General features: G+C 35.0%; 1 protein-coding gene across 5 annotated transcripts in view; it reads left to right on the top strand.

Annotated features, from left to right (window-relative positions):
• The window catches only part of scn8ab (sodium channel, voltage gated, type VIII, alpha subunit b), a 60,130-nt gene that overhangs the window by 40,085 nt on the left and 7,850 nt on the right, over window positions 1-12,195 (top strand). For 4 of the 5 annotated variants that reach the window (XM_058778214.1, XM_058778212.1, XM_058778213.1 and 1 more), the window contains 4 exons: window positions 3,016-3,133; window positions 3,665-3,819; window positions 5,242-5,415; window positions 8,743-8,865. In XM_058778214.1, coding sequence (XP_058634197.1) covers window positions 3,016-3,133; window positions 3,665-3,819; window positions 5,242-5,415; window positions 8,743-8,865 — 570 coding nt within the window. The remainder of the gene's footprint in view (window positions 1-3,015; window positions 3,134-3,664; window positions 3,820-5,241; window positions 5,416-8,742; window positions 8,866-12,195) is intronic. The other variant, XM_058778215.1, reaches the window with a different exon arrangement.

Raw genomic sequence — 12,195 nt, 5'->3', positions numbered from 1 at the left:
TAAATATATACTGTGTGTATATATATATATATATATATATATATATATATATATATATATATATATATATATATATATATATATATATATATATATATATATATATATATATATATATATATATATATATATATTAAAGACTGAAGTAAAGCAGAGGAAAAATGTATGTAGCCCTTACAGTATTCTTTGAGGAATTGAAAATGGCTTACTGCTGCTTACTGTACAAAATTCACAAAGATCATCATTTTGAGCCCATGTTACTTTTTGCATCATTTCACTTTCAGAAAGAGTTAGCTTGTGTATTCTGGCAGAAACAGATTTTCTTTTCCTGGCACATTGAAAATGGTTGTGTAACATTCGGTTGCATCTCTTTATATATTTCCTAAGGCCATAATAGGGCTTTTTGATTAACGACGACTTCTATATTAATAAAATGCCAAAAGAAGGCTCCTTGAGTCAGTAGATTATGACTCAAATAAATATAGATAATCAGGACTGCATTGACTTTGTGCATTGTACAGTCTTAGAGAAGCAAACTAGTCATTTTTATTTTGTGTTCGATATTTTGACAAATGCATCAAGCTCAAATGCATATATTTTAATTAATCAAATGATGAAAAACTTTAATTAGGGAGTATGATCAGACTATGGCGGTATGTGTTTGTAGAGCGTGACTAGATGAAGTCAGTGTCAGTAGTTGATTACAGGCTGCAGATTACAGCAGTATGGGTGGATTAAGGCTTTGCAGGCAGTATAAGAATGTTGAGTTGTGCTATTCCTGTGATTTATTGCCTTGCTGCTTCTGCTGAGTGCTGAGCCACTCAGCCAAAGAATAGATGCAGTCCACCAGATGATGTAATGTTTTTCCTTTGCATGTGTGTTCATACACGTGCATTTGTGTGCACACAAGTTTCAATAAAATTGGGTTATTAAATCTGTGGTAACAAGAGAGCAACAAAGACTGTTGCTAGCCACTAAAAGTTAATACTGTTCAATGTAAGTTTTAGCGTGCTACCAGGCACAAGAATGAACCAGAAAACAATGTCAGAGATCACTTATCATCCAAAATCATATGTAGTTCAAAATTTGAGTTTACCTGCGGCCCTCAAAGTGAGGATCAAACATGAGCTCACGTGAATTGATTAATAGTGAGAACTGAGTAAGAAAAATAATGCACTTTTAGGATATTTGTCATTGATATTAGCACACACATACATTTATACTGACTCTCCCGTCATTGTCCTGGTCTCTGTGCAATGACTGGGTCACCTTGACCCAGTTGAGACGTAACAGATCTAGTACGACTGAACTACATGTGCTGAACATCTAGCTAGCCAGTGGCATCACAGTAGATCATTCCTGTTAGCCAATCGAAGCAGTGCTGGTTGGGTCTTCATTTTTGATTGGCCAGGCTGGGTCAGTGAGGACTGCAGTGGTGGTGTGTAAGGCTTGTTTGATGCTTTTGATGCTTTCGGCTGCTGGTGTGTGTGTATTAACGACTCGGGTTTTATGAAACTGCTGTGTCATCCTGGCCTGTTGTGATCAGGGTCAGGCTTTTCCAGGAGACAGGGGAATATGTTTTTTGTATTTGTATGGGTATACTCATGTGCCTGTGTGTGTGTGTGTGTGTGTGTGTGTGTGTATTATTTTAAAATTATGGTAGGTGATTGCAGTAAGAGAGGGTTTGTTGAACTGTGCTCAAGGCTTATATGTCACATTTAAGTAGCATCCTTTTAAAAATATAATTTAAATATAATATAATATAAACATTTAATATGACAACTTATAGTAAATTAATAATCAGAAATAATGGGATATACTGTATGTTCCAGTTCCATTTTATTATATTAGTCTAACAATTTGTGTAATCAAAAATCAGTCATTACATTTATTTGTGTAGCGCATTTATCACATTTATCGCAAACATTTCAAATTTTTAGGCTTGGTGTTTTTAATTAATGTTGTTTACATTGGATGCCACTACAATTTATGTTTCTTTTATACTTATATTTTTCCTTCTTGTTCTGAATACCGTTACATTTATAGAATTTGTGGAGTGACTAAAATATGCTTTTCTAATGTTTATAAACATTTTATTTACCATGATTTCTCAACAAAATGTGATTTATAAACCTATGCGACTTATCTGTGTTTTTGTTTTTTGACCCAATGCGACTCAATGTGAGTCAGGTATGACTTATTTTCCAGAAAACATATATTATATTATATTATATTATATTATATTATATTATATTATATTATATTATATTATATAAATATGTATATATCATAATTTAATACATTTTATATTATTGTGTATTTATTTTCAAATAATAATCAAAAATATTGTTATTATTATAACAATTATTATTATTATTATCTTTTATTATATTAGATGTTAATGATGTTAACAAATATATGTTGCCCTTTTTGTCTCAGCATTTTTCGCTTGGTGGTTAGACATAAATACAGATGTGCTGTACCATAATATGTAACAAAAATTAAATCAATACACAACACCTGATTTGCATAAAATACAGCAAAAAGTCATTCATCACTGTCTGATTTGCATATGTAGATGATAGTTTTTTTAACCTTGTTAATTCAGTTAGTGTTGAGTCAAGGTTAATTGTGTCTTGGGTAGAGTGAATGCTAATTAATCTAGACACCCAGACGAACATTGAAGGTTAGTGCTAGGACACATCTGGCCTCAGTTTATAACTTACTAGTGGGTTAAAATTCTGACTAACTGTTACTCATGTTCAGGTATCAGTTTATATTGTATCTTGCATTCAGGTATTTCTTTGGACTAACACAACAGCAGAAGGTTTTCACTGGAGAAAGCAGTGATTGGAGAGTTGGATTCAGGATCACCTTGTGTTGACCTTGTTTTGAGAGCATCTGTATTTTTTTGGGAAGTTCTTGTTAAAATAAACCGATAAAATAAAAGTAGAAGAATGCATCACAATAAATAACATGTACATTGATACTATGTGTTTTTTTTTTTTCCTCTAGCTGGATGACACCAGCTCTTCAGAGGGAAGCACTATTGACATAAAGCCTGATGAGGAGGAAATGGCTGTAGTGGAGGTCGTGGAGGAGTACTTAGACCCAGAGGCCTGCTGGACTGATGGTAAACAATGCACGCATGTTTGTTTGTTTGATCTAACTTTAATATTATGTATCTGTGATACTTTGTCTATGATATAATCTGTCAATTAAAGTAATTGTTTGAATTAATTACAATCAATCAAATTAATCAAATATATACATATTAGCTGAGAAAAATAGAATTGCTTATACAAAATTAAATTGACAGCCGTAGTATATACTGTATTGCACATTGAAGTGCCATCTGACATCCCCTCCAAAGTCCTACAAGACGGTAATAATGTAATTAAGGTGTGTACATGTCTATACTGCACTTCAATAATGCTACGAAAATAGGAATACTCCACATGTCTTAATTCGATTTGTGTTTACTTCAAGTATGATTTTGTCGGATTAAGGTAATCAAAAATCTCTGTTTACATGGTAGACTCTTAATCAGAGTATTGTCTTAATCGTGTTAAAAGCGGAATATTGTTGTCCATGTAAACGTACTCATTGTGAGTGTTGATTTGATGTAAATGTGTATTCAGGAGGTGTGTAATATGTTTTTCAGGCTGTGTGGCACGATACAAATGCTGTGACGTGCCTATCACCGAGGGCTGGGGAAAGTACTGGTGGTTCCTGAGGAAAACTTGCTACCTCATTGTTGAACACAACTGGTTTGAGACGCTCATCATTTTTATGATTCTGCTCAGCTCTGGAGCTCTGGTGAGGTCACAGACATGCACACACACAATACAGTTTCCAAAGAAAATAAAGTAGAAGCTGATATAAATTGCTAATATTCTCTCTAAGTGCTAAGGTGTAAACCACATTCCATAGATGCAGTACAGCATTTGAAGCACATATTCCATATTTTTAAAGATCAAATAAAAAAATACATACATACACACATACATACACACACACACACACACACACACACACACACGCTTGCTTACTTACTTTATTTTATTGGCAACATTTATTGATAACCAGAAACTAACATTTAGTCCCAAACTTGCTAACACCCTACTGAGTGGCAGCTTAATTTAGGCTAAATAATCATTAAATGTTTTTTTTTATGTTGTTATTTGTTATTTATTAAATATATTTCTAGAAAATGACAAAATCACAAATAAAAGGCTTGCATGTAGAGGACTTTACATTGGGGTTACAACAACAACAGGGTAACAATTCATGCAATGTTTAGTTTGATCTTCTGAGGTTAACACATTCTTAAGGTTAAGGTTCTTTTTTCTATTACCATTGTTGAAAAAGAAGGGAAAAATATTGAAAAAATTAATTTGAAAGAGTTCTGGGCCTTTAGTTTATACCCAAATCTTTGAAAGCGATGCAAATAACCTTTATGCATGTTACAGGTAAATTAGTTATTAAATTTGCTATAAATTAGATAAAGAGTGGAGACCTCAAAAATGTCCATGCCAATTCATAACTTCTTATGGCAACATCAGTGATAAAGATTTGCTGAAGGGATTAAAGACTGAGATAAAGATTCTGAAATAGGATTGGAAGATATATGGGCACAGTGTCGATATCTCAACCTTTTTACAATGTATATGTGGGAAACTAATACGATATATTACTAGTGCAGGTAGATTTTAATGTGATTGAGGCTGCATAGCATACTGTGTGGTATATGATCTATGTAAGTAGCTAATGGCTATCACTATATTGCACTGTACCGGCCCCTGCACCTCAGCAGTCTGTCTTGGGGCTGCAGTATCTCATGTCTGCTGTTAGGGACTGTAGCCAAATGCTGTAGAAATGCCCCCACATGCAGACGATTCTGCTGCCTCTCTCACAGCTACTGTTAGGGTTCGTGCTCAAACTCCCATTAAAATGAAAGAGTGAGCCAATAAGTAAGTGGGGTTGCAGTGCCACACTTTGGTGATGTCCGGTACTGAATGTGAAGAATGATTGTGGGAAAAGAATCAGTTGATAAATCTTCAAAATTTGATCAAACACAACAATATTTGAAAATGCATCAAGATTTAATTACCATAACTGACTTTTTTTTAGCAATGTCAGTTTTAAATGTTTTCACGTGCATTACCATTACAAAAATTTGTGAGATAAATTGAACATTCAGAAACACTGCTAATTAAATTTCTCTGTTTTGTTTCTTAGGCATTTGAGGATGTATACATTGAACAGAGGAAAACCATCCAGATCATTCTAGAATATGCAGACAGAGTCTTCACATACATCTTCATCCTGGAAATGTTGCTGAAATGGGTAGCCTATGGCTTTGTCAAATATTTCACCAATGCATGGTGCTGGCTGGACTTCTTCATTGTGGATGTAAGTAACTTACACTAATATCTATAAATCACTGTGTTACCCCTTGCACTGCCTCACATCAGATGGATTCTTCTGCAGATGTATGCAGTAGTTTTGAGTATTTCATGGTGTACTGTCAATCCTTTTGGCGATTAATTATATTCCCAATACAAACAAACATGTTTTTCTATTCTACTCCTTTTGGTCCTCGTGGTCTGCTCTGAGGTCAGTGGTCATTGTCTTCAGACTGAATTAAAATTAGATTTGATCTTCACCGGTAGAGTGCTCGGGTGCTGCAGGATTCAGTGTTTATTGGTCATGTTTCCAAAATAGGGCTGGCCGATATGGCCAAAAAAATTACCACGATAATTTTTTTCCTATCAGTCGATATAGATAACTATCACAATAAATGTCAAATCTTTATTTCTTTTAAGTTTAAAGCCAGATTTTTGCTCCAAAGTGAAAGTTGTAGAAAACAGACCATTAATTTTCCTTAACAAAATAAATATCTAAATAGAAAAATTAATTTCTTAGTTTCTGCATGTTCTAATGAGTGATATCGTTTCAAATCAAGAAGCAGGTTTGGGTTGTCTGATAATAATAATAATATCACTTTTTTGTCTCTTAGAAATGCACATTTGATAGTAGCTTGAGTTAGGATGCAGAGGCAAATTTTTGTTCATTATCAAAATCAGTAACGTAAAAATTGTAGCAACCTTATATGGTTAAATTTATTCTGACCTTATTCTGGCATTGGTCTCCCATAGTAGCATACATTTAAATCATGATAAACACAGATAAAACCACACATACAGCACCTCAATACCATGGTAAAAATATAACTAGGTTTTTAGGTAGCCTATTTGTATGAAAAACAGTAGTCTAAAAACATTCAGTATAAATGCACACATGCTATAGCTTAATCACAAATACATACTATAATGATATACCATTACTCCTGTAATAAAATTCAATGTGAATATTCCACATTTCTGCCACAATACCATGGTGCAGTGAGTGTTACTACAGTAAATCCATGGTAAATGATGGTAATGTGTGGATTAAAAAGCCTTCTGACTGTCTCGTTGCACACAGCGTTCCTCCTCTTTGGCTTTAAACTAGTTTAAATCACAGAGTCATTTGTGTTTATCGCTGAATTCAAGCGCTTCACACTGGATCTCAGAGCGCTGTTTAGTGAGTAAACGCATCTGCTCTAGTGAGCTCGCGCTGTGCGGCAGTTTGAACATTGATCAGAGCAGATAAACGTGTCCGCTTTTGGCGCATAAACATTATAGAGAACATTTATCCTACTCTTCATATCGTTTTATCGAGGAAAATAGTACCGCGATAATTATCGTTTCGAATTATCGCCCAGCCCTATTCCAAAATATGTATACTAATAATATTTATTTACTGCAAAAAATGCTTTTCTTACTTAGATTTTTTGTCTTGTTTCCAGCCAAAACATCTAAAAATTCTTAAATCAAGAAGGATTTTCTAGACAAATAAAAATTATTGTCATGTTTTCAGTAAAAACAAGTGAAAATTAAGTAAGTTTTTGCTTGAAACAAGCTAAATAATCTGCCAATGGGGTAAGAAAAATAATCTTGTTTTCTGTTTGAAATAAGGTTATTTTGCTTACCCCATTGGCAGATTATTTAGCTTGTTTCAAGCAAAACTCACTTAATTTTCACTTGTTTTTGCTGAAAACAAGACAATGATTTTTACTTGTCTAGAAAATCCTTCTTGATTTAAGAATTTCTAGATATTTTGGCTGGAAACAAGACAAAAAATCTAAGTAAGAGAAGCATTTTTTGCAGTATGTACTGATGTTATAGGAAAAAAATGTTACTGTAAAACAGAAACATTGTTACTAGTGACATTGTTACCTTATTTTATTTCAATGTATTTCCATAAACATCAGCAAAAAACAATCTGCAAAAAAAAAAAGCACTTAATGTGGAAAACAAATACTTAATGTGAATCTTGGGTATTTGAACAGATTGAGCTTGGATTTGCCTATTTGCAATCATGAAAAATGTAAATGTAAGAAAATTTAAATTTTATATTTTAATTGTATCATGTTATATCTATTATAAATAATTCATTTAGTTAAAACTACATAGAAAAATATAAACATTTAATATGACTCATTCATATTGCTTTTCCATGTCTAAAAATTGTGTGAAATCCAAGTTTAAATTCCAGCAAATTAATCCAAAGTTCACATACATAGGTTTCAAATTATTTTAGCATTTTTTATTAATTAAAAAGTTATTAATGCAATTATTACTTGAATTAATAATTACTTTTTCATTCATTTCCATGTTTGTAGAGTTTTACTAATGCTTACAAAACATGACTTTTTTCACTTTGAAAGTGATTTTATTTGAAATTTTCTTTCTTTTTTTTTTTTAAATATTGAAGTATGTATATAGACATACTTGTACATTAACTTGTAAAAATGGTTCATTTGGAAATGGTCGACATGGTATTGACGTCAAAGCCATTAACACGTCTAAATGACTGCCCACACTTATATACATGGCCTATTTTGGTTTGCTGCCACTTGGCAGGGCCGGTTGTGTGTTTGATTACATGTCTATGTGGATACAAGTCCTAAAAATTGTTAGTTATTGTCCCTGACAGGCGCTGTAACCTTGTCTCTCTATAGTGCTGATGGACACAGAGGGCCTGAGGGGGCATAAGAGGGCCGGGAAGTGAGGGGCCAGGGTAAGGTCTCTGCTAGGACTCTCTTGTTCTTTTACAGGAGTTCCTCTCTCTCTCTGCCTCCTTACTCTCCCAAACCGCCCTGTTACCCTAATGACTCTCGATTGGTCTCGTGTGTACCGTACGCGGTTGGTGTTTGTACGTATTGTGCGTATCTTGTGTGTACAAAGTACAGTGAACGTGCTTGTAAGTTTGTGCACACCTCTTTTCTAAATGTGTCCCTTCACCTCTGTTTTTTGTATTTCTCAACCAAAAGTTTCCTTCCAGGTTTGCTGTAAGCTGCTTTCCAAGCTTCGTCTGCCTGCGATACCAAAAACGAATCGCATACTAAGATCAAAAGTGCAAACATTTGGGTCGCCCAACATACAGTACCTATGACTGGTTAACCCCATGTTTAACCTGAATCTCTCCTTTCTCTCTCTCTCTGTTGTCGAATACACATATATGCATACATACATGAGCAAACCCTTCTATATGTATGTATATATCTGTTTACTGCCTCTCCAGCTCAGTGTCAACGTAGGGTCCTCTCTCTTTCACCTTGACGTCCTCCTTGACTCTAACACTTTGGCCCATCTCTTTCTCTCTTCCTCCCTTCCTCTTTCTCTCTTTGTATAGGTGTCTATAGTCAGCCTTATAGCTAATGCGCTGGGCTACTCAGACTTGGGCCCCATAAAGTCCCTGAGGACTTTGAGGGCTCTCAGGCCCCTGAGAGCATTGTCCCGGTTTGAGGGCATGAGGGTAAGATCCAGGGCTGCCCTATGCATGCCAGTCACTCTGTGAGAACACGACTGCATGCCAAAAACCACCATTGTGCAGAAAGCAAAACCACAGCTACAGAGGAATAAGCAAACCTATCAGGATTCTGGAAATCCAAATGACATTGTTTTTTGGCTAAACCTATCCTTCAAGTGCATGTATTTTAAAAATCTCCGCATGGAAAACCCTTTCAACATTGCGTCATGATGCAGCTGAAATATGAAGATTTAGCTTCCTTTTATTGATTTCTTAGATGTCTAGAAGAATAATGAAATTCCTTTTCCATTCAATTGACATCGCAAATAATCTTATAGCAACTTTTGGGGAAACTTATGGTTTTTAGAATAAAGACGAGAGGGGATATTATGTGAAGCTGCCTCATCACAACCATTCATTTCTTTTGTTCGGTTACCATTCGTGCAACAACATTAGTTGAAGGCCTTTTTGTGATGTTTCTAGCATCCAAGTGCCTTAAAAGGTTCACTGTTTCTCTCAAAGAACATCTGCCATTTTCTAAAGTTGTCCTTCTGTCTTCACCCTGCTCTTTTCTGCAACCTAATACTTATCCACCAATTCCTGCATCCTTACTCCAGTCATTACAGAATAATGTGTAAAAAAGCCGAAGCTTTCCTTTTCGGTTTGTCTGATCATTTTTCTCAAGGTGTGTAATTACAAAATAATCTGGTTTAGGTTTAGATGGCCGTATGTTAGGGATAAGTATAATACTCACTTGATAACTTGAGCTATAAAAGAGACAACATGGTGAAAATTGTATTGAATTTTTATGCATCAATCATTTTTCGATCACGCAGAATAAAAAATGTAAATTATGTAAAAAATATTATAATAACATAATTTTCAGTCCTTTAAGCCAAACATTAAAGGTGGGGTAAGTGATTTCTGGGAGCAAATGTTGATATTTGAAATCACCAAAACAAACACACCACTACCCCAAAAGGGTCGCGCCCCTATTTTGATAGCTCTGCCCCACACATACGTACGACAACGATTAGTTCTGTGAAACAAAGCAAAAACAATGTTACTCACTGATTGAGAAGAAACAAAGCAACCTCGGCATCCGATCGCAGGCCTTCCCACTCCTTCACTTCTCTCCAGCGCTGGAAAGCTGATCCGATATTTACACGGGTCCTACTTCTTGCCTTATCGTAACACCATGTCTACACCGGACACACGCGCTGCGGCACAACAGAATACTATAGAACTCATTATAATCAGTGATGCTGTCTACACTGGATGGGACACTACAAATCCCAGACAGTAAACTGCTGCCGTGTTCTATTTATGACGTATTGACACAAATTTCAAATGATTTTCAACAGTCGCTTTGTTGCGTCCAGTGTAGACAGACTTTAGCTGTTGCGGCGTCCGGTGTACACACGGTGTAAGCCTTCTTTTGTTTCCGCAGACGTTTTCCTCTTTTGTTGTTTTATCCGCCATCTCTTTCTGTTGTCGTCCGTCATGTCTGTCATATGCACTGAGCGCTCTCTCCTCTGCATCATGAGTAGACACGCCCCTTACTGCTGATTGGCTACAAGTTTGTTTTGGTACTGGCCTGACTCAGTTTTCTAAAGCGTGTTAGCTTGCATGCATACCCCACCTTTAAAGACTAATAGGCAATGTCAATGAAAAGCAACAGCAGAAGACAGTAGATCATTTTCTAAATAATTCTTTGATCACTAGAACTTGAATAGAATTTGTATCCGCATTAAAGCTAGTTTATTATAGTCTAATCTATATTTTTTTTTTCACTGAAGTACTGCCTTACTGTTCTTTGTATCCACTCAGTTGTTCATAATCTGGTTTTATCTCTTTGCCATTGCATATCATGTAGAATGCATGTTCTTGAAGGTGTAAGAAGAAAGTCATGTTCCCCCCTTGGTTCTATCGTAGCTAATCTCTGCGATTGCATCTCATTGACTCATATACACCAGGCTTATTTGCTGAGCAAGCTGCACTGATTGCCTGAATGCCAGGAGTATGTACAGGTCATATTTCACTACCAGAGAATGATTTTTTTTAACTTATTTTTGGAACTTTTGATACATTTCAAAATACCACAAATAAATGCATGTTGCACTAATTTATGAAAGCCTGAATAGGTACATTGGGTTCCTTGTGTAAGGATCACTAATTAATGAGTTAGTAAGATCATTGACATAATTAACTATCTATTTAAGTGTGTAAAGGGAGGGGGGGGCATGGCTACCGCTAGGATTGAGGCCCTGCATGCACCATTATTGGCTGACCATCTCTGACATCACTCAACCAGCTTTTGTGTGTACCATGAGTGAGAGGGTGATTGGGAGGGTGGGAGATTTCCTCTTCAATGTCTACCTTTACATTTCTACCACAAATTGGGCAGGTAGTTTTCTCTTAATATGTGGGTTCTTTCATGACACTAAGTGGTATACTGGTATGGCAAGAGAAAAAAAAGTTTTTGGCGGTTATGTATTTATGTGTAATAATAAATCAAAAGTGGCAATGGTCTACAAATTGAATTCCACATATCTTCTGGATACTGGCGTTGTTTTGCTTCCACTTGTTTCTTACTACTTGATACGCCGTTGGCAAGCATGAAATTGCTACCCATTCTTATGTTTAAAAACTCTTCATATTTAGTACAATTCTGGATTCTTTAGATTATATAGCTATAATACTTTTATCCAATCATTGAATGGGAAACAATGTTGAATTGCAAATAAGGTAGCAAGTAAGTCATGAGAAGCAGATAGAAGCAAAGCATGTGATATCCAGCATGCAGACAGAGAGAAACCACTGTGGCTATCCTGTAAATTTGAACCTTGATGTGATAAAAACTGCTAACATTTCAATTTGAATAAAACGTTTAATCTAACACTTAGCATAAAGAGTTTTCTTGCATTTTGTCTGTATAACTTTTGCCACTTTAATGCACACTTTTAGTTTTTTTTTAGTTTTTTTTAATCTTCATTTCTGTTTGTGAATTAAGCCATACCAGTTTACATCTTCTTAGTGCTGTCATCTTTAGATTCTATGTTAAGTTACTATATATTTGTGTATTTATCTCCTTGCTCTTGCACGAAAAATTACAATTGGACTTTCGGGTAATTCATGATTAAGGGGTTCACACAGTAATTGTAGAGTGAATCTTAAACCTCTACCTCTTCAATTTTTTTTCAACAATACATATTAGTGGTACTATATTTGCATGTATATACAGATAATATTGATCAACAAATGGCCAGATTTTACTACACTTTATTTGTTATTAAACGTTTATCCAAAAAAAAAAAAAAACCCTCCTAGATGTTG

The sequence above is a fragment of the Onychostoma macrolepis genome, chromosome 06, assembly GCF_012432095.1.
Source record: "Onychostoma macrolepis isolate SWU-2019 chromosome 06, ASM1243209v1, whole genome shotgun sequence".
Classification (NCBI taxonomy): domain Eukaryota; kingdom Metazoa; phylum Chordata; class Actinopteri; order Cypriniformes; family Cyprinidae; genus Onychostoma; species Onychostoma macrolepis.
Note: the sequence above shows the minus strand (reverse complement) of the source record. Positions and strands in the feature narration are given on the sequence as shown.